General features: G+C 43.8%; 2 protein-coding genes, 1 long non-coding RNA gene and 1 pseudogene across 6 annotated transcripts in view; 2 read left to right on the forward strand and 2 right to left on the reverse strand.

The window, feature by feature from the left end:
- LOC148135536 (histone H4) overlaps window positions 1-23,038 on the forward strand; it is a 57,883-nt gene that overhangs the window by 27,539 nt on the left and 7,306 nt on the right. Inside the window, exon 2 of one of the 2 annotated variants that reach the window (XM_087984527.1) lies at window positions 21,152-21,806. The exons of the other annotated variant lie outside the window; for it this stretch is intronic. Within the exon in view, the coding sequence (XP_087840653.1) occupies window positions 21,182-21,493 (312 nt within the window). The 5' untranslated portion in view covers window positions 21,152-21,181 and the 3' untranslated portion in view covers window positions 21,494-21,806. Of the gene's footprint in view, window positions 1-21,151; window positions 21,807-23,038 lie in introns of those variants that run through there. 2 annotated transcript variants of the gene reach the window in all.
- LOC148135537 (uncharacterized) lies at window positions 6,772-7,808 on the reverse strand (annotated as a pseudogene).
- Window positions 7,944-23,038, reverse strand: part of LOC148135538 (uncharacterized) — a 334,519-nt gene continuing 319,424 nt past the window's right edge. The window contains exons 1-3 of one of the 3 annotated variants that reach the window (XR_015755026.1): window positions 20,960-21,168; window positions 18,834-18,915; window positions 7,944-8,267 (exon numbers count right to left, since the gene is read on the reverse strand). This is a non-coding gene — a long non-coding RNA (uncharacterized LOC148135538). Of the gene's footprint in view, window positions 8,268-17,238; window positions 18,143-18,833; window positions 18,916-20,959; window positions 21,169-23,038 lie in introns of those variants that run through there. The other 2 variants (XR_015755028.1, XR_015755027.1) reach the window with 2 other exon arrangements.
- Window positions 22,318-22,933, forward strand: LOC148135539 (histone H3). Its single transcript, XM_087984519.1, has one exon. The coding sequence runs from the start codon at window positions 22,318-22,320 to the stop codon at window positions 22,726-22,728; it is 411 nt and encodes a 136-aa protein (XP_087840645.1). The 3' UTR covers window positions 22,729-22,933.

Consider the following 23,038-nt stretch of genomic DNA (forward strand, 5'->3'; position numbering starts at 1 on the left):
TTTATTTCTCAGTTCCACCCAAATAATGTCCCTGGTTGTATTCTTCCCTAAGTGCAGCAGTAATACCATCCCTCATCAAAAACATCACTCCCAATCCTCTCTTGCCCCCTTTTCTATCCTTGCTATAGCATTTATATCCTGGAGGGTAAGATCCCACTCCTGTTCATCTCTGAGCTACATTTATGTAATTGCTATGATATCCCAGTACCATGTCTCTCACCATAACCTGAGGACATCTGCCTTCCTTGTTAGGCCTCTTGCGTTGAAGTAAATGCAGTTTAATTTATCAGTCCGACCTTGTTCTCTGCTTTGTTCCTTCCTGCCCTGACTGTTTTACTTGTTCCCTTTCCCAACTGTACCACTCTCAGATTGATTTCTGTCTTCACTATTTCCCACATTATTAGTTAAAAACCCTCTTGAGCAGCTTGAGCAAATCTCCCTGCCAGAATATTGGTCCCCTTTCAATTCAGGTGCAATCCATCCTTCCTGTACAAGTCACTTCTACCCCAGAAGATTTCCAAAGATCCAAAAATGTCAACCCTTCTCCCATGCACCAGTTCCTAAGCCACACATTCATCTGCTCTATCCTCCTATTCCTATACTCACTAGCTCACAGCACGAGGAGTCATCCAGATATGACTACCTTCAAGGTCCACCTTTTTAAATTACTGCCAAACTTTATATATTTTCCCTTCAGAATCACGTCCTTTTCCCTTCCTCTGCCATTGGTTCCAATGTATACAATGACGTCCTCTGGTCACTCTACCCTTTGAGAACATTCTGCGCCATCTCCGAGACATCCTTGATCCTGGCACAGGGAGGTGACATACCATTCTTATTTTTTGCTGCTGACCACAGAAACTTGTTTGTGCCTCTGACTGGAGAGTCCCCATCACAATTGATCACTTGGATCACAACATAACCCTCGTTGCATTAGAACTGGCTATTCCTGCTCACTGAGAGCCCATCACCCCCTACATTTTCCAAACAGCATACTTGTTTGAAATGGGGGTAACCACAGAAGACTCCTGCACTACCTGCCTACCCCTCCTACCTTTCCTGGAGCTAACCCATCTACCTGACTGTTTGCGGTTTTTCTCCCTTCTGATAACTGCCATCCGTCACAACCCCTACTCTGTGTTTGGAAAGTTAAAATCCATAACCATAACCACCCATTGTTCTTACCGATAACTGAAATCTCCTTACAAATTTGTTTCTCGATTTCCGATTGACTATTCAGTGATCTGTAATACAATCGCAATAAGGTGATTATCTCTTTCTTATTTCTCATTTCCACCCAAATAACTTTCCTGGATGTATTCCTTATTGTAATATTCCTCTTGTAAATTCCTCATTCCTCCATCTGATCCATGTGATCCAGTAGGATTCACAACCAAACAAACATACTGCAGACATAATCAACAGTAACATCGAAACTCTCCCGAAATTCCCACATCTGAAGGAAGAGCATATTACACCACGAAAGGCCATATTTCCTCGACAATCTACAGAACCAGACAATAGCACCATTGTTTTGCTATTAAAACCAGTGCTCCAGGCTAACCTCGTACTTACAGTTTACATTTTTTACATTTAATCAAGGGACAGATTTCAATAAAACACATAACCAAGAAAGAACCCACTCTATACACTAGTCCAGACATACAGCAAGGTTACATGTTAAAAACTATGCACTTATCTGTTCCTGTGCTGCGAGCTCTCCCACACAGGTTCCTCCAAAGGTAGCTGTGAATTTTGCTGTTTGTTAATTTTTCCTACACTCACTCTGATGTCCTGTAACAGCTGATTCACTGCTGTGTCAGTTAGCAGTGTAGGTTTCTTTCTCTCTCCTTTTGTTTTGGGCTCCTGTACCCTGGGGCAAAGATCTTGGCTATTCACCCTATCCCTGCCCCTTATACACTTCTGTAAAGTCACCCCTCAGCCTCCGATGCTCCAGGGAAAACAGCCCCAACCTGTTCAGTCTCTCCCAAAACCTCAAACCCTCCAAGTCTGAGAACAGCCGCGTAAATCTTTTCCAATCCCTTTCAAAGTTTCATAACATCTTTCCTATATCAGGGAGACCAGAACTGAATGCAGTATTCCAAAAGTGGCCTAACCAATGTCCTGCATGGCTGCAACATGACTTCCCAACACCTCTTCTCAATGCTCTAACCAATAAAGGAAAGCATACCAAACACCTTCATTATCCTATCTACCGGCCTCTGCACTTGCAAGAAACTATAAACCTGCACTCCACGGTCTCTTTGCAACAGCTCGCATTTATTTAAATTATCCATCTGCTAAGCCTCAGACCATCAGTACATCCAATCAATTCTAATTTATATCAAATTTTCTTTGCTTTCTCATTTGGAAAGAAGTGTACATACATCTAGGCGGATAGACTGGAACTTTTTTCAATGGATCATAGGAGGTTGAGAGGTGACCTTGTAGAGGACTATAAAATCATGAGGGGTATAGATGAGGAAAACGGCAAGTGTCTTTTCCCTAGGCTAGGGGTTTCATGATTAGGGAGCAAATGTTGAAGGTGAAAGGAGAAAGATTTTTTCAAAACAACGAGGATCACTTTTTTTTTAAAGAAAGCAGTTTCTATGTGGAATGAATTTCCAGAGGAAGTGGTGGATACAGGTACTGTGACAACGTTTAAAAGACATTTGCATAAGTTCATGAATCAGAAAGGTTCAGAGGGATATGGGCCAAATACTAGCAACTGGGACTAGTTTAATTTTAGAACATAGTAAGCATGGACGAGATGAACTGCTGGGACTGTTTCTGGGTTCTATGACTCTAACTGTTCTGTACTGGTCATAAAACTATTTTCTTGCCTTTCCCCAGAACCATCCACTTCTTTGTTGTTCAAAAATCAGATGAACTCAGCCTTGAATATATTCAATGACCCCCTAACTGCAGGAAGACATCCCCACTTCTGAACTCCATTCCTCTTGCCAATCTCATTGCTTACTGCACCTATCTGACAACTGACATTGACTGGTGTAGAGGACACATGTCATTCCTGACGAAAGGCTCAAACCCGATCCATCACTTCTCCTGCTCCTTGGATGTTGCCTGTCCTACTGCGCTTTTCCAGTGCCAAACTTTCTGACTCTGATCACCAGCATCTGCAGTCCTCACTTTCTCCACATCCCAATATTATCACCATTAAACCTTACACCTCTTTTCTGCTTTTTTTTTGCAGCAAAGGTTATAACTTCATACTGTGGTCCTGCATTTGCCATGTGTTTGCCAATTGAGACCCAGACCTGGACGACTTTTCCAGAGTCTGTCCCCTCCCTGGATTCACTCCCTTTTCTTTCAGTTCCTGCAAGTCAACAATTGAATCCCAGAATGAAACAAGAATTGGAAAACTGGGTGAGAAAAGAGACTGCTGTACACACAGATGTTGGCCAGAGGAAATTGCAGTCTGGGGTGAAGCTCAATCTTTATTCAGAGAGAGGAGCAGCAACTTCCAAAGCTCATGGTCCAATGGCCGCATTCAGACAAAAGGAGGGTTGTGACTGGCAGGAGGACCACACACCTTCCGGTTGTCCAGGGCTCCTCATTGGTCCATTAAAAAATGTCGCAGGCCATTTCCGCGGTGAGCGAGGAGCATGCACATTATTTTGCTGACACCGGTGAACATTCACAGTGCTTGCTGACTCTGAGGAGCATGCGCAGCATGCAATGTGAAGATGCTGGTGCTACTGACAAATTTAAAGTGTCTAAATGCCAATCGTTTAGAAAAAGGGCTGCAGTCACAATTTTCTTTCCCTACCATGGCTCGATATTTTATTTCATTCTGTTTACATTTTGTCTGGGGGCTCAACCTTTGTATGTGTTTCCCCAGGGTAGAATGCTGTCCAAATCTAGAGGGGCATAGCTTTAGGGTGAGAGGGTGAAGATTTAAAAGGGAGCTGAGGGGTAACCTTTTCATGCAAAGGGTGGTGTGCGAATAGAATAAGCTGCCAGAGGAACTGGTAGAGGCTGCTACAATGATAACATTTAAAAGGCATCTGGATGGGTATATGAATAGGAGGGGTTTAGTGCGATAAGGGCCAAATGCTGGCAAATAGGTCACTATATTAATTTAGGATATCTTGTTGGTGTGAATCAAAAGGTTTGTTTGCATGCCTCACAACTCTATGGCCCGATTTCTACATAGTCGGAACCAATTGCACAAGACTTTGAATAGACCATTCATCCCTTACAGCCTGTCCTCAGCCGTGGCCGAACTGCGCATATTTCAATCCAATTTTTTCAAAGAATTCTGAAGCTTTTTTAAAAAAATTGAACATGCTTTCAGTCTTTTATGATGTTGCTAAAGATATCATTTTAGCTTTCTCAATTTTAAAGGCCAGCCATTTCTCATGCACTCCCATCTCCCAGGTAGAGTCATTACCATCCATTCTCCCTGTGTTCTTGAAAAGGGCTTGATACAGTGATCAAAGAGGGCTTGAAGCATGAGAAAGGATGGGGGTGGGAAGGGTGAGAGAATAGATGGGTGCAGAGGGTGGGGGGGAGACAGAGAAAATGGACAGAGGGATAGAAGGTGGGGCTGAATAGAGATTGGGGACAACAGTGTGGGGGAAAGAGAAAGATTGGGGGAATGCAGGGAGAGAGAAAGAGAGAGAAGAAGAGCAGAGGGTTGGAGTGAGAGAGAGTGGGGGGGATGCAGAGAGTGTGGGAGAGAGAGAGAGAATGGGGGTTGTGTTGTGGGAGTGGAGGGGAGTGGGAGTGGAGAGGATTGGGGCGGGGGGGGGCGCAGAGGGTGGAGGGAGAGACAGCACAAATCTCACCTTCACCAGGACTGATGTCAAGTGTCCTGCGAACTGGAACCCATTCTTCCCACAGCAGACAAGCTTCTGAACAGCATCCAACCTGGACCCACCCACTTACCCTGCAGTTCCCCATTGCTAATACATCCTAACCTGCACATGTGTGAACTGCAAATTTTTGAATTGTGGGAGGGAACCTGAGCATCCAGAGGTAACTCACACAGACACAAGGTGGAGAACGTGCCATAGTCCACAGACAGTTCTCTGAGGGTGGAATCGAACCCAGGTGCCTGGGGTCATGAGGCAGTGGTACGATCTGCTGAGCCATGCCACCCAGAGCTTTGAGGTTCTGCTTTGTCTTTGTAGCTTCTAACTTCTCGTGAGCCGACAGCAGAGGATCTCTCCTCCCGACATTGTTGCATCATCTCCAATGCAACCTCCCTTTCCCACCTCTCCAGCCCTGATCACATCTGTTCCTGAATCCTCCTACTAGACAGACACCGATGCCATCTGGAATCCTGCTGCTAGTTGCAGAGAACAGACAATGCCTGTCATTATTCTGTCCGTTACCACCACCATCACCACCACCCACTCCCCAGCATTGTCCTTCGTGTCACCACCCACCACCCAGCCAGTTCACTCCTCTGGCCTGCAGCCCTCTCTCAGATCTCCTTTACCTGTCCACTGACCCAATTGGAAGGCTATCTGGAGGGGAAAACCAACTCCCGGAATAAAGTGTCCAGTTAACTTTACCCATTTTCCTCCCAACATGTCTGCAGCCTGGCTATCAGCTCCATCTCTCTGAGCCGAAGGTCCTCCAACATGTGTTTGCCCTAGAACACAGCATCCAGATCCTCCCAGCAAATTGAAAGACAAGTCCCACCCAGCCTTCTCCAATGTGTGTTGTGTAACTGCTTAATTGTTTCTAGTGGCTGAGCAGAGGCTGATAGCCAGGTTCGGTACCCATGAGGATAGCCACAACCGGGATCTTGGGTTTATATCCACTGTATTGTACACTCACACACAAGCACATATACACACACTCATGCAGACAGACATTCTCTCTCATACACTTGCTCTCTCCCAGATACACAGACATACTCTCCCCACATGCACCCACCCTTGCAAAGGCTTATTTTCCATCACACATTTTATCAAGCATGCACACGCACACACACACACGTGCACGTGCAAACTGCCTCTGATGGATGCACAAATACATACAAATCTTTGGAGTGACTTTTCATTTGCGAAATTACATTCTATTGTGCAATGTTTGAGCAAAATCTGCAGGCAGTCAATCCATATAACATTTTATAAATTCCTACTTTGGAAATTAGAACCAGTCTCACTCAAGATTGGGATATAGAGAAACTCTAACCTCACAACCTTCATGCATTTTCTGAGCTGAGATGTTATCTCGTTTTTTAAAACCTGAAGTTATGTCAAGAATATTACTTGAAGGAAGCTCGAGGGTTAACATATTAAATGAACCAAAATTTGCAACCCATTCTAAAAGATGAAAGACTTAACAGCATTCTAGGTTTGTAAATTATATGGTATCAGTTGCATGACACTAATCTTTCACTATAAATTTGTTTCTTGTGATCCTCCTCCACAGCTACCTGATGAAGGAGCAGTGATCTGAGAGCTAGTGCTTCCAAATAAACCTGTTGGAATATAACCTGGTGTTGTGTGATTAACTTTGTCCACCCCAGTCCAACACGGGCTCTTCCGCATAATTTCCAGTGATCACAGCTCACACCTCCCCCGGTGCTGCCAGTAAACCTTACAATGCCAATGAAGCAATGGAATACCTGCACTCCTGAAAAAAATTACAATTTCTGATGATACTAACTACTCATTCACCGCTTCTTCTGATACAGGACAGCTGAAACTTATTGCTGGAGGCTGAAAGAAATGAGCAGCTTTGGAACAAAAGCCTGTTACATTGCATAGATTTCAAGGTCCGAGTACGATGGCAAGTTCAAGTAACCTTTGTTGCGACCTAGCTTTGCTACTGCTTCAGATCTTCGCAGTAAAAAGGTGTACAAAATATAGCTGTTTTAAAAAACTGCTCAAGGTCAAAGCGCATACACTACCCACCCACCGTCTCAGACAGTGAGTGGGCTGTCCCCAGTGTGGACCTGCTCATTCATCCGCAGGCCGGAGGCATCAATTAATCCCTTCCAGCACTCGGGCAGGTGAATGGCTTCTCTCCTGTGTGGACCCACTGGTGTGTCCGCAAGTTACTGACATGACTGAATGCCTTCCTGCATTCGGGACAAGTGAATGGCCACTCCCTGGTGTGGACCTGCTGGTGCGACTGCAGGTTACCCAACTGCCTGAATCCCTTTCCGCACTCTGAGCAGGTGAAAGGCTTCTCTTGTGTGTGGACCCGCTGGTGGGTCAGCACTGTAGATGACTCAGTGAACCCCCTCCTGTATACGGGGCACGTGAACGGCTTTTCTCCCACGTGAACCCGCTGGTGCCTCTGCAGCTGTCCCATCTGACTGAATCTCTTCCTGCACACTGAGCAGATGGAAGGCTTCTCCCCGGTGTGGACCCGCTGGTGGATCAGGAGTTTAGATGACTCCGTGAACCCCCCTCCCACATACTGGGCACATGAACGGCTTCTCTCCCGTGTGAACCCGCTGGTAGGTCCATAGGCTGGAAGAATCAATGAATCCCTTCCCGCACAGAGAGTAGGTGAATGGCCTCTCACCTGTGTGGACCCGCTTGTGGATCAGCAGAGTAGATGATTAAGCGAACCCTTTCCCACGAACCAAGCACGTGAATGGCCTCTCTCCGGTGTGGACCCGCTGGTGAGTCTGCAGGTTGGAAGAATTCACAAAACCCTTCCCGTACTGAGAGCGGGTGAATGAATGGCCTCTCCCTGGTGTGGACCCTGTTATGGATCAGTAGTGCAGATGATTGAGCAAATGCCTTCCCACACATGGGGCAAGTGAACAGCTTCTCTCCTGTGTGGACCCGCTGGTGCTTCTGCAGATGACCCATCTGACTGAATGCCTGCCCATACACTGAGCAAGTGAACGGTCTCTCCTCAGTGTGAATGTATCTGTGGGTTTCCAGCACTGATGGGGACGGGAATCCTTTCCCACAGTCCCCACATTTCCACAGTTTCCCCATTGGGGGCGCTTTCCTTGTGTCGCTCTGAGTTTGAAATTACAAACAGAATGTGTACACAGTTTCTCCCCACAGTGAGTGGTGTCAGTTTGATCCCCTAAGCTGAGTAAACGGTTTGAAGCACATTTCACAGACAGCGCACTGAATCTCCCTCCCTCGGATGTCTCCGTATTCTTCCTGCCATACCAGTGTCCAAAACCTGTCAAGCAGACAAAAGCAAACATTTCCTCTCGATTTGAATAGCTGCTGATATTCAAGTCCCAATGAATCAAGTGGTTCTGTCACAAATTGATGTATCATGTGCTTTCAGATTTCTTTCCGCATGTCTTCCTGCAAAAATAAATTCACAAAATGATTGATCACTGTTAGTACAGTTAAATGCACATAACATAGGTGGCAATTCTGCTAGATTGCCAGATGCCTGCTGATCACATGTTATCCAGGACATAAACCTGAAAATCCTTATGTAGCCCGATATGGAGGAAAACGTCATTTAGGTGACTAGGACCTGGAACAACCTGCCGACAAAGGTGATGGAGATGAAGCTGAACCAAGGATACGAAAATGAAAGGTCAAGGCTACTTGAGAAAAGAAAGCCAGTACATTTGCTGTCCTATTAAATTAAAAAGACAATAAGAAATACAGGACGTAACTCCATTCGAGGGTGAAAAATAATTGCGAAATAGCTTTGACAGTAAGTAGGGTCTCCAGTAATTTATGCTCTTCTATCTCCACTTCACGACAACCAGGCACAGAAGTGTGTGCTTGTGTGAGTGTTAGATGTGAAAATCATTCTTTGAGATAGAACATTGATGCAGGAAGTATGTTTCAATATGAACAACTAACAAGGGGTTTGTGTAATCGACAGCGAGACTGAGGGGCATTTCATGGACAGATGTGATGACGTCCTTGAGAATATTAAAACAAAGACGTTGCCAGACCCAATAGCAATATCGATGAGATTAAAGATCGAACAACACCAAGCTGCAGTCCAACACGTTTATTTGAAGATTACAAGCTTTCGGAGCTGAGCTCCATCCTCAGGGTTGGAGGAGGGACAAGCGCTCCAAAAGCTTGCAATTAGGAATAAATCTGTTGGACCGTATTCTAGCACAGTTTGATTTTTGACCTTGTCTGCACCAGTCAAACTCCAGCATCTCTATAATACAGATCAGTGCACAGTGTGACAGAGGGATGAGATTTCAGTGTCAGTTCAGAGACGAGCCGTGGAGTATCGACTCACAATTTCTTCTGCAGGTTTGACGCTGGGAGAGTCAAGAGCAGATTAGTGGTATCATTGAGGCTGTAGTTCATAGCTCAAGGTTCAAGTAGCAGATGGGATGATGCAGTGAAGTATATTCTGGAGGGGATGGCTGTTACAATTAGGAATGGTCAGGGTATTTTGTCAGGAATCAGCTCATGGCCAAAGAAATCACCACAGTTGTGATTCGTCTGTCTCAGCATCAGATATTGGCCAGGAATGGTATGGAGTCAGAGCAAGGAAATGGAGATTGTAATCAGAACAAAAGGCTTTTGGTTTCTCCATAACTCTATTTGCCAAAGCTACGTCATGTCCCATTTTTGGCCTCCCGATTTTCCTCATAAGTGCACTCCAACTGTCTTTAGATTCTTCTACGGTTTCACTTTCAATCTGGAATTAAGAGTCTAATGATGATTATGATTCAATTTTCGAATTCAGAAAACCCATCTGGTTCACTAATCTTCTGTGAAGAAGCAAGCTGCCACCCTTACCAGGACTGATTCTGGGTGGGACTCCGGATTCAAAGCAATCCAACTCACCCTTAACTGGCTTCTGGGCTTTTAGGGATGGGCAATGAAGGCTGGTCTAGCCAGCGACACCGTATCCTGTGAATGGATATTGAAGAAAAAACTCGATTCCTACTCTCTCACTGACACATGCTTCCCCCTTATCTGTGACCGGAACCTGAATTTATCTAATCATCCAGCATTCCTAACACCAATTAACATTACCTTTCACCCTAACAGGAACATGCACTTGACATTTTATTTTTTGAAGACTTCACACTTCTCAGCTGGCCCCATATCTGCGAATATTTGTCCCAATCGATTTGTGAAAGTTTTTGATCAATATCATCAAAATTAACCCTCCTCCATGAATGACATCAAGTTAGTCTAAAGATGAAGCAAGTGATTTTGAAAGTAAATGGAATGATGTTGTTTCTTGCAAAGGGTATCGTGTATGATCTTCGGGATGATTTTCTGTATCCATACATGGCGTGGCTGAGACCAAATCTGATGTATTGTATGTGGTTGTAATTCCATGAAGTGAAAAAAAAAGCACTATTGCTTTCGAAACTTTTCAAAGATGTTTATGTTTACTCATTTGTGGGTTGAATACGTTATGCTCTGATAGATTAACAGTTTAGCCCTGAGAATGAGATGTCCTCATTGACCATAGAAGATTTTGTCAACAATATAACTGGGGATTACCTGATAGATATTTTACCGCTATTGGAGAATAAAACTGGGGAAGTCATTAAAGGATGAGACATAATCGTTAAAACAGATACTGCGAAAATATAATTTTTTTTTAATTTTAAAATTGTGCAGGTACATATAAATGTACTTTCAAATCAAGTGGGGTCATTAGTTATGAAATAAATAGCTCCGGGTATGACAGCAGCAATGATGTACTTACATGGAGCAGGGGATGTGATAGAATAATACATACTGGACAATGTTAATGTGACCTTACGTGGTGCAGTTTGGCTTCAGATAACATTGAGTGATTCGACTGAAGAGGGAGACAATGTAATACTCCCGAGAAGGGACGGACTATTGTTCCCTCTCTGTTTCCTTCTTCCTCCTCACAGCAATATGTGTGAGATGAAAAACCCTAAATCAGTTTTACCACTCGTAGAGGGTTCCTGACGAGGATTCATTGGAATCTCCCCACTGCCGAAAGCAGAGCGAATTCAGGCGATTCTAACTGTTTCAGGAAGAAATCCCATCACCAGCAGCTGATAAGAAAAGACTAACTGGATAAGCTGAATAGTGTTTGATGCAATCTTTCAATTTTCCTTGGTCATAATCTCAATTAATATTTGGTCGTACTTTTTAAAATCAATGCTCTGCAGAGACTTTGTTTTTCAGTTTGTCATCAAATGTGTGCATGTGTCAGTATTTTTAGAAGGAGAAGCATTGGTGTACATATTTCCAATTTCCAAACTGTTTGTCATTCTTCTTTCTATCACAATTTGAGTAACTTTGTTTTGGCCTTAAATTTGTTAATTTTAACAAATTAAAAAAACCTACCTGACTTATTCATAACATTGACCGTGACCAGTCTGAGGTCCATGTTATTGGTCTTTTCACCAAACTGGTTCAATTAAACATTTGCTATGACCAATGGAGAAGTGCAACGAGGAAAGAAAGTTATGACCCAAACTATAGACTGGTGATCCTGACAAAAGTAATGGGTAAGCTGTTGGAGAGGATTTGAAAGGATTGGTTTACATGTATTTGCAAATGCAAGGACTGATTAGGCATCATCAACATGGCTTTGTACATGGGAAATCATGTCTCACTATCTTGATTGCGTTTTTTTAAGAGGTGACAAAAAAAAACTGACGAAGGCAGTGAGGCAGACATTGTCCAAATAGACTTCAGCAAGGCGTCCAACAAGATTCCGGATAGCAGGCAAGTTAGTCAGGTTAGGTCATCAATGTATCCAGGCTGAGCTAGCCAATTGACTACAAAATTGGATTGAAGCTCGAAGTCAGATTGTGAGGCGAGAGGATTGCATTTCAGACTGAAGGCCTGTTACCAGCGGTGTGCTACAAGGATCAGTGCTGACCTTACTGATTTTCCTCATATATATGAATCATTTGGATGCGAATATGTGCCTGTAGGTTTGCAGATGACATCAACATTTGTGATGTAGTGCAGAAAATTATCTCAGAGTACAACGGGACCTTCATCAGATGGGCCAATGGGCCGAGGAGCGGCAGATGAAATTTAGTTTTGATAAAAATGTAGTATTGCATTTTGTTAAAGTAAAGCAATGCAAAACTTATGCAATGAATGGGAAAGGGCAGGCTTGGAACTGCTGTTTATCAAAGGGGTGCAGGGCTGTAGTTACGTGAAAGTGGAATCGCAGGTAGACAGGGTGGTGAAGAAGACACTTCATATGCTTGCCTTTATTGGTCAGTGCATTGAGAATGGGAGTTAGGTCATGGACGTTTGTGAGACCACATTTAAAATGCTGCGTTCAACTCGGTTCACTCTGCTATAGGAAGGACGTTGTTAAACGTTCTAGGGTGAAGAAAAGATTTACAAGGATTTTGCCAGGACGGGAGGCTTTGGACTATCGCAAGAGGCTGGACAATTTGGGACTTTTTACTCTGGAATATCGGAGGCTGAGGTAGGACATTATAAAGGTTTATAAAATCATGAGCGGCATGGATAGTATGAATAACCAAGGCATTTTTCCATGCATTGGGGAATTAAAAACTGGAGTGCAAAGTGTTAAGGTGAGAAGGAAAAGTTTTTATACTTACTTTAGGGGCAATATTTTCATGCAGAGGGTGCTGTGTGTATAGAACGAGCTCTCTGAGAAAGTGATGGATTCAGGCTACAATATATTAAAGGCATCCGGTTGTTCATTTTAATAGGAAGGATTTAGAGTGATATGACTCAATTGTTGACAAGTGATATTAGATCAGATTGGGATGTCCGGTCACTGTGGACAAGTGCCGTGCAGTATGACTCAAGAAGAGATACGAGGAAAAATCCTGAACGGGCTTTTCGAGAGGGAGTTCTCTTCCCCAGAAATTTGTGATGCCCCTGTTTACATTTATTCAAACTGAGTTAGTTAACTATATCAGAGAGAAGTGAGTCACAGATAATTGGACACAGACAGAAAAGTGTGGCAGAGACCATAACTTGATCTGCGGCAAACTTAGTGCCTGGTGAAAGTGTCAAGATGCTCAAAGTGTCAAATGACCCGGTCCTCCTCCTCAGTCCTATGTTCTTATGTTTTATTCAGCCCCTCAAACTTGCTACTTAGAAACAGAGAGACCATTCAGCCCCTCAAAGCTCTTACACACGGTTTGGGTTAGTTTGGAAAAAATGCAATTGGAAAAAAAGCCCCTCATCTCTCTTTACAGAGACTCCACATTCTACGACTTTTACTTAATTTGCTGGTCATCTTTTAGATCTACAGTCACTGTGAATATCAACCCGACATCACACCCAGAATTGATTCACAAAATAGTCTGATCTCCCTGACTGCAACATTCCAAAGCAGAATATCCGAGTGAATAACATTGACTAACAGAATGTGAGAACATCAAAGACTTGATCACGTCGATCATCCCACCCACTCCCACCCCGAATCCTGCCTTGCCCTTCACTAAGATCGTGGTTGATCTGCGCGAGATCTCAAATCCACTATTAAGTCCAATTCTCAATAGCCCTCAAATCTCTGACAGGTCAAAAGTCTTCAAAGTTTGTGAGAAGATTTGTAGCTCGGGTGCTCGTTGCTGTGGTTCTGTTCGCCGAGCTGGAAGTTTTTGTTGCAAACGTTTCGTCCCCTGTCAGATGACTAAGGGAAAGACAACGGAACGAGGACATGCCGCAACCCAAAGGACTAGCTACACTACCATACATTAAGAACATCTCTGAACTGACAGCCAGACTACTGCGACCACTAGGACTTATAACAGCACACAAACCAACAGCCACACTCAGACAACAACTCACCAGAACGAAGGACTCGATACCCAGCATGAGCAAAACTAATGTAATGTACAAACTCCCATGCAAGGACTGCACAAAACAATATAAAGGACAAACAGGAAGACAGCTAACGATCCGCATTCATGAACACCAACTAGCCACGAAACGACACGACCAGCTGTCCCTAGTAGCCACACACGCAGACGACAAGCAACATGAATTCAACTGGGACAACACTATAGGGCAAGCCAAACAAAGAACAGCCAGGGAATTCCTAGAAGCATGGCACTCATCCACAAACTCCATCAACAAACACATCGACCTGGACCCAATATACCGGCCACTACAGCGGACAGCTGAAACTGACAACCGGAAGCGGCAGGGACAGGCTACGATAAATGCCGGAGGAAACACCACAGAAGCGCTTCACAGGAGGCTCCCAAGCACTGAGGATGTCACCAAGACAGGGGACAAAACGTTTGCAACAAAAACTTCCAGCTCGGCGAACAGAACCACAGCAGGTCAAAAGTCTATTTACTTTATCTTTAAAGATCTTTAAATTGAAACTTATCAGCTATGATTCAATGGGGGAGCAGACTCAATGGGCAGAATGGATGAATTTATGTCCCATTGTCTTATCTTTAGATTAGATTACTTACAGTGTGGAAACAGGCCCTTCGGCCCACCAATTCATACCGACCCGCCAAAGCGTAACCCACCCATACCCCTACATTTACCCCTTACCTAACACTACGGGCAATTTAGCATGGCCAATTCACCTGATGTGCACATTTTTGGACTGTGGGAGGAAACCGGATCACCCGGAGGAAACTCACGCAGACACGGGGAGAACGCGCAAACTCCACACAGTCAGTCACCTGAGGCGGGAATTGAACCCTGGTCTCTCTGGCGCTGTGAGGCAGCAGTGCTAAACACTGTGCCTTATGGTCTTAAGGCTTTCTTACTTACAGTGATCTAGCTTTTCTACCTTTTTGGAAAAGCGAATTCATGACCTTAACTACTCTTCCTTTGAAGAAACCACCTCCTTCTCCTACACCAAAACTTCACTCATAAGAATCGATTGAGAACTCTCAACTGTTTAGAGTCATTCATAGCACAGGAGATGATGTTTATCTCAGCCGTGGGACATCACTGTACGAGATCCTCAGGGTAGCTTCCTTAGCCCAGGCATCTCCAATTTGTCTTCATAGAATCTCTGTAGCGTGGAAGCAGGCCATTAGCACATTGAATCCACAACCGATCAGAAAGCCTTAAAACTTGTCCATAAATACTTAGTAGAAATGTAATGTTGAATTATAGAACACAAGAAAATAAACAGGGCAGGCAGGGGGGTATCAGGCCACAAAAGGGGGACCTCGGATGTGCAGAAGATAAAGAACATCTGTGATAACAGGATGCTCGAAAGCAATTAAGAACATTTGCTTTTACTTCAATGAATCTGTGTAAAAAGGACACGGAGTGATAACATTCACAGTTGTTAACTTGTGAAATTAATGACAGTGTTTGATTGTGATCTCGGAAACTATGTATCATCTCAGAATCATGTCAAAAGCCTTGTAATAAACGGTCAGGTCCTATCAATTATAATGGATTCTTATTACGTGTGTGTGCGTGTGTGAGAGAGCGAGAGAGATATGAATGTTTTGAATTTATTTGCATTTTGGGACTTTATGATGAGTTTGAGTGGCCATTGCTGTTTCTGAAATGCAAACTCTAAAATGTAATATTGATGAACTTCCTTGGTGTTCTTATACACCATGTCTGCCCCACTGTCAATTCTAACTCGTCAGATCTTATGTCGTCTTTGAATTTAAATCACAACCCTGAAAAGAAAGCGTGTTTAATTTGAGACTAATGAATCATTTAAAATGTAACCTTTCAGCCTCAGGTAGAATGATTTTGTGTTTTAGATAAAAGCAGAAGTCTGCTCCTAGCTTAAAAAATATTCTAAACCTAACATTGAAGAGATTCTGACACAATCTGTCAGGAAGCCATTTTATGATCAAAGCTTGCCCTCCTCACTAAGATGCCATTTTGTGAAACAATGATATCTGACATGCAAGCTGTGCAAGGTTACCTTATGACCTCTCCCACTTAGTTTAGACTGATACCTTTTTATGACAGGGACTTACCACACCAACAGGCAGTGACTCGGCAGGATCTGTTTTCCTTCCGATAGATGGTTGAGGGCCTACAGGAGTGATCAGTTCAGCGCACACAGACCTGTTAATTAACTTCTCTTCCTTACAAATTATGCCTTTCCACTGTCTGTCTAATTAAGAACATGCAGTGTTTTTTGTAAAGTTTTGTAAAAAGGAAGCCTGTTTGAGACAGAAGTGTGGAGTACTCTGCGAGGGCTCTTTAAGGAAGAGCTGGTGTCCGACTTTTCTAAGGTTTTAGAACCTCAGCCAGCCTGGCTTATAGGTGTAAATGTTATGTTGTAACAGTGATACTATTGGTAAATAAAGGGGAAGGCTAAAATTAAACTAAACTGTTTGTTTATTCCAGACTACTAAAGTGTATGATCTCCAGGATGAACCAAGAGAGGCTTATAGGTCTGAATCCACAAGGGATTCCCTCAGCCGTCTCAAATCTGGACTTTAACAATATGAATAGGAAGGGTTTAGAGAGGGATGGGCTAAGTGCTGGCAAATGGGACCAGATTAGTTTAGGATATCTGGTCGACATGGACAAGTTGGACCGAAGGGTCTGTTTCCAAGCTATACATCTCTATGACTTGACAACTCTTCGGTAACTCATGCCCTGTCAGTGAGCACAGTTTCCCTCCATCTCTGTACTTAACCCCTCCTTCACGGATGGTTGTTGAAACGATGCAACAATGTGGCCTAATTGTCTATCTTCATTGTAACTTTGAAAATGCCCTTAATAACTGCAGATTTTAGTGCTGTTCCTGAATGTCTACTTTGGATGAGGATTCAGTTTATCTCTCTCCAATACTGGTGTGTAAACATCAATGGGCTACGTACCTGCTGTTTGTTAGAAGCAGCTGGTCACTCTGCTTTGAACTGAGGAAGTTTTACAGTGTCTTAGTCCCTCAGGTGTTTTTCTGAAGGAAGACACAGGGACACCACCTGTAACTCAACATGAGGCTAGTCTGATAATATTGAACTGATTATTGTCACATTCATTGCACCTTTGTTAGGATGTGTTTTGTCTTTTTCTTTAAAGCCAACAACCTAACCAGAACCACGGATCTGATTCCATTGTTGCCCTGAGCTGCTTCTTGTCTGGGGATTGTGTTTGTTTTTCATGTGATTTGATACCAATTGATTTGGAGATGGTGGTGTTGGATTGGGGTACACAATGTTAAAAATCACACATCAGGAGCTTCCAAAAAAAACTGTTGGACTATAACCTGGTGTTGTGCGATTTTTTACTTGATACCAATTGAGTGAGATCCAGAAACTGAGCAACAACTGCCCAGCACCATGAATGGGGGTACTCAACCACCAGGATGCCTACACAGTTCAATATCCAACTTCCCAACTACTTGTTGGAAAGAGGAAACCGGCGCTATTTCTAATGTTCTTACCAAGACCCCAGTTGTATGTTCTTTTATAACAGTATCACATTTCTACAGTTGGTCCACACAACCTCAAGGGTGAGGTTGCCTCAAACACTTTTACAATTGTATTTTATGATATATTCTTCCTCTGCTCCCACAGACAGTAACAGTATCCAATAAAAAGGAGATGGGAATTCCTCGATGTCAGGTACAAATGCCAGGGCTCTCCACATTAAAAAGAAAATAAGAAATCTGTGAGTGGCTCTTAAAAGAGCCTTTGGGTTGTCAGATTCAAGAACAGTCTTCACTTTTTAAAGGCTCTAGTAGGTACATCCACATACTGAATCAGAAATGTTTCTCGTGCACACTTAAATTCCTCTCCATCTAGACCCTTAACACTATGGCATTCCCAATCTATGTTTGGAAAGTTAAAAAACCCTACCATTACCACCCTATTATTCTTACAGATAGCTGAGGTCTCCTTACAAGTTTGTTTCTCAATTTCCCTCTGACTTTTAGGGGGTCTTTTATACAATCCCAATAAGGTGATCAACCCTTTCTTATTTCTCAGTTCCAACCAAATGACTTCCCCGGATGCATTTCCGGGAATATCTTCCCTAAGTACAGCTGTAATGCTATCCCTTTTCAAAAATGCCACTCCCCCTCCTCTCTCGCCTCCCTTTCTATCCTTCCTGTAGCATTTGTAACCCGGAACATTAAACTGTCAGTCCTGTCCATTCCTGAGTCACGTTTCTGTAGTTTCCTCTGGTGATGTCATTTCCTGTTCTTTTTCTTAGGGGGTGGTAAATGGGATCCAAGTCAATGTGTGTGTTGATGGAGTTCCGGTTGGAATACCATGCTTCTAGGAATTCTCGTTCATGTTTGGCTTGTCCTGGGATGGATGTGTTGTCGCAGTCAAAGTGGTGTCCTTCCTCATCTGTATGTAAGGATACGAGTGAGAGTGGGTCATGTCATTTTGTGGCTAGTTGATATATATGTATCCTGGTGGCTAGTTTTCTGCCTGTTTGTCCAGTGTAGTGGACTCATATCCACAAGTCTCTATAATTGAGATGCATGGTTAAGGTTGATGCTCAGAATCTTTTTCCAGGAGTTGAAATGTCTAAAGCTAAGAGGCATGCATATAAGGTGAGAGGGGGAAAGTTCAAAGGAGACATACGGGGCAGTTTCTTTTAAACATAGAGAGTGGTAGGAGTGGAATGCACTGTCAGGGGTGCAGATGGAATCTGATACGATAATGGTATTGAAAGGACTTTTAGGTAAGCAAATGAATATGCAATAAATGGAGGGTTATGGACCAAGGGCAGGCAGAAGGGATTACTTTCATTTATCGGCATGTTCCGCACAACATCGTGGGCTGAACGACCCAGTTGTGTGCTGTACCAGTCTATGTTGAGATTTAATGCAGTTTATATTTCGGATGAGGATTCATTCAAGTTGATTGAAGCTGGGTAGATTGCATTTAGAATATAGATTAAATAGATAGAAACATTCATTTCATCGGTGGTGTTTGACTTTGAAGATATCTGGAAATGGAACTCAATGTGAGTCTGACTTAATCCACTCTGACTGTGGAAAGGATGTTCTTCACTCTGATCACAGTAACATACCTATTGCTTGTTCGAAGCAGCTGGTCAGATTTGGCTCTGTACCGAGGGAATATTACATTTTCTTGGTCCTTTGAGGACTTGCCTGGAGGAAGACAGAGGAGGTACCTCCTGTAATTCAACATCAGCTATGATTGGTAACATCAATGTACCATTCAGTTAATGATCATTATGATTTTTTATTTAAAGCCAGCAAAGTCAACAGAACCACGGGTCTGATTCCACTCCTGCCCTGAGCTGCTCCTTGTCCATTTTTAATTAAAATTCTAAGACCAATTGAGTGAGATACAGAAACTAAACAACATCCACACAGCTCCGTGAATGGGACTACCTGATGTAAGTGGGTATGTGGATATGTGAGTTCAGTTATTGATGTGTACCTGCCAGTTCCGCCTTGGTGAATGTGAGAGTGTAGCTATCAAACTGTAACATTCATTGTATGGTCAATATGTTTACATATTCACACAGCAGAGACTGGCAGGGTCCAATTAATAATTATCGAATCATAAAAATAATACAACACAGAGGGGGCTATTCAGCCCATCTTGTCCATGCCAACCCAAAAACACCCAGATCCCCTTTCCCAGTCCCACCTTCCTGCCACAGCGCATAGCCTTGCAGTTTACAGAACTTGACGTGCAGTTCCATGGATTTTTGTTTAAAATAGTTTAGGGTCTTTGCCTGCGCCACCAAATCAAAGTTAAAAATCCGTGTGTTTGATTTTACCTTTGTGTGCCAAAGGGTGTTTGTGGGGATTATTGCAAGTGTTGGGAACAATATCGTTAAGTTCATATAATCTGTTGGGTTTTCGGATGGGTTAACTTATTTCGCATTCTGTTCTGTTATGAGACATAGGAGCATTTGTTTGTGTTTCATTTGATAATCTTGTAAATCAATTCTGTTTTGTTTAAAACAACGTGGTTTGACCAGCTACATCACCCCTGGAATATCCGCGTTACACCTGCTTAAAACAACTAGCAAAATTAGGGTCCAGGCTACAAGAAATGTTCTGAGGGGATCTGGCATGGTCTATACTATTTTGGGGGCTCTATGTAGGATTTGTTCTATAGTTCTGATTTGGGATTAGGGTTGTTGGACTCTGAGGCAGCGAGTGGTAGGTGTTAGTGTATTTTGTTCTGGGTTTTGAATTCAGTTGGTTTAAACAGTGTTTGGGAGAGCAATGACTCTTTCAGTCAACAAGAGTTTTCTGTGGGTGGAAGAAGCGATTTTGGGGCTTTTACAAAAGGTGATTAAGGGTAAGCTGCTGGAAATAGCAGACAAGCTGGGATTGAGGCTGTGTCCTTCCATGAGGAAAGGAGAGATAATTACAGGAGTAGATCAGCATTTACATTGGTTGGAAACACCATCAGAATCTTTAGAGATGGCTAACATTCAATGGAAAATTCAGCAACTTGAGTTAGAGGCAAAACACAAGGAAAGGGCGACAGAAATGAAATCTTTTGAATTATGATTAAATAGAGAGAGAGTGAGGAGAGAGAGTAAAGGAGATAAAGGGAAGGAATAAAGAGAGAGAGTTTGAACTTTGGAAATTGGCTTTTCCTTAATTAATGAAAACTCATGTGGAAGAGCAGAGAGCTATAATGGCAAGATTGACAGCTGAAATGGCTGATGGTTATGAGTTGGTCCATAAGTCAAAGTTTGGCTTCCAAAACCAGTTTCAATCCATGAGGGATAGAAGTTGAGGACAAGAAAAATCCTCACATGGAAAGGAATAGATCTCTGTGAAGATTATAAGTATGACTTACCACAGGGTAAAAAGGAAACCTTGAAGGGGAAAGAGAAGTTAAAAAGCTCTGAGGTTTTTGCTGCAAAACAGTAGGCTAAATAAATCAATATTGGTGGGTTATGAAAAACACTGGGAAACCAGATATAGGAAACAGGATAAGCCAGTGAATTTTGTTGGAGTGGTAACAGAAAGCACAATGGAGGCTCAAAAGCTGCACCAGAAATGCACAAGCTGGTTGGAGGTGTGAGGTCTTCTTAAATCATCCACCTTTGAAGGTAAAGCTTACTCGCATAGGCCAGGAGAAGCAGATAAAGTGGTTACAATATTAAGACATACAAAGATCGTCTAAATCTGTGATGGTTAAAGATGAGGAGATACGCACCTCTGAAGGACTATTGCCAGAAAAAGGTTCTAGTAACAGGAATTCATGTTGAGACAAGAAATGCTTAATTGTGAGAAGTGAGGTTAGATTATCCAGTGAAGAGTGGAGAAGTTGTGGTAGGAGTATTGGACAAACTCTCAGCACCGGGAATACAATTTATCCTTGCTAATAATATTGTTGATTCACCGGTAGGAGTGCTGCCTACTGGAGTGAAGTAGCGTGATGTCTGGAAGAGGGAAAGGAGGCAAAGGCCTGGGAAAAGGCGGAGCGAAGCGGCACCGGAAAGTGCTCCGTGATAACATCCAGGGCATCACCAAACCAGCCATCCGGCGCCTGGCTCGCCGTGGCGGGGTCAAGCGCATCTCGGGCTTGATCTACGAGGAGACCCGCGGGGTGCTGAAGGTTTTCCTGGAGAATGTGATCAGGGATGCGGTCACCTACACTGAGCACGCCAAGCGCAAGACAGTCACCGCTATGGATGTGGTGTACGCTCTGAAACGCCAGGGCCGCACTCTCTATGGATTCGGCGGCTGAGGATAAAGCGACCCATTTCCAGCGAACCCAAAGGCTCTTTTCAGAGCCACCCAAACTCTCCGATAGAGAGCGGAGACCTGAGGACGGAGAAGGCAGCACATAGGGAGGGGATAGTGTAACTGTTCTATAACGTGTCATTTTTCCCAGACATGACCCTTTCAGAAACGATACTTACATGAGTTGTGATGCTGGGACACAGCGTATGTTTTCATAGCCTGCTCTGTCCATGTGCCTGTTACAGACCGTTCAGGCGGCCATGAAGTTGTGATTCGGCTGATTATAATCTGGTTGAAATAAAATATCGATTCGGTGAGCTTCTGTTATTTTATCGTGCTACAATTTCAACAGCGGCAGCGTTGTTTAGATTGATTCGCGGTGGGTAGACGTTCGGCTGTTCAGTTTGACTGGGCTGTTTTAAACCCCGCCTTTCCTCCTGCCTGTAACAGACATATCAGGCAATAACCCCCCCTTTTGTCCGGGCTGATAGCTAACTAAGCTTTAATCGATTACTATAAAGCATCTGAGTTGCGAACGAGTGGCGTAATATGTCTTAATATGTTATTTGATTTCAGGGTTTGAGAGGGTGAATTCAGCGGGCATTTTGCAATTGACCAACTGTCATTTCACGTTATCCGATCAGCCTCCAACAATTCTTTTCCTGTCTTTTCTGTGCCTTCGGAGCTGTTTCTCTGTGGGCTGAGGGACAGGGCTATATCCAATCCCAGCTCTAGGGCGGACTCTCCATTCCCTTAAATAGGCAGCACCGCAGCAGCCTCAGCATTGACAGCAGCAGCCTGTGTGTGTGTTACAGAGAGTTAAAGAAAATGGCTAGAACCAAGCAGACAGCGCGCAAATCCACCGGAGGGAAAGCTCCTCGCAAGCAGCTGGCGACCAAAGCGGCCCGCAAGAGCGCTCCGGCCACGGGCGGAGTGAAGAAGCCTCATCGCTACAGGCCCGGCACGGTGGCTCTGCGGGAGATCCGCCGCTACCAGAAATCCACCGAGCTGCTGATCCGCAAACTGCCCTTCCAGCGCCTGGTGCGAGAGATCGCTCAGGACTTCAAGACCGATCTGCGCTTCCAGAGCTCGGCGGTGATGGCCCTGCAGGAGGCCAGCGAGGCTTACCTGGTGGGACTGTTTGAGGACACCAACCTGTGTGCCATCCACGCCAAGCGGGTCACCATCATGCCCAAAGACATCCAGCTGGCCCGCCGGATCCGCGGGGAGCGCGCCTAAAAGGAGCATAGCCGGCCCTGCACATTCACCCGGAGAGTAAGAGAAAAACGCAACGGCTCTTTTCAGAGCCACTAAACCATCCAGAGGGAGCAGGAAACGATGGGTTGTATTAATATTGTAGTTATAAAACCAGGAAGTTAGTACGGAATGAGTTATAAGCGATATTGACGTGGGCAGTGAAGTCCTATCTAATGAGATCTCCCGTGTTCGCAGAATTTATGACAGATTGTGAAAAATAATTTTAACATCACATTGTGGTAGTAGATTATAAATTCCCGCGAATCTCCCTCTCTGTCTCGGTATTCATATG

The sequence above is a fragment of the Chiloscyllium plagiosum genome, unplaced genomic scaffold, assembly GCF_037043375.1.
Source record: "Chiloscyllium plagiosum isolate Xiang-an unplaced genomic scaffold, Cpla_swu_hap1 HiC_scaffold_49, whole genome shotgun sequence".
Classification (NCBI taxonomy): Eukaryota; Metazoa; Chordata; class Chondrichthyes; order Orectolobiformes; family Hemiscylliidae; genus Chiloscyllium; species Chiloscyllium plagiosum.

Excerpts from the sequence above, each read along its gene's own strand:
- LOC148135539 (XM_087984519.1), top strand. The coding sequence starts at position 22,318 with ATGGCTAGAACCAAGCAGACAGCGCGCAAATCCACCGGAGGGAAAGCT.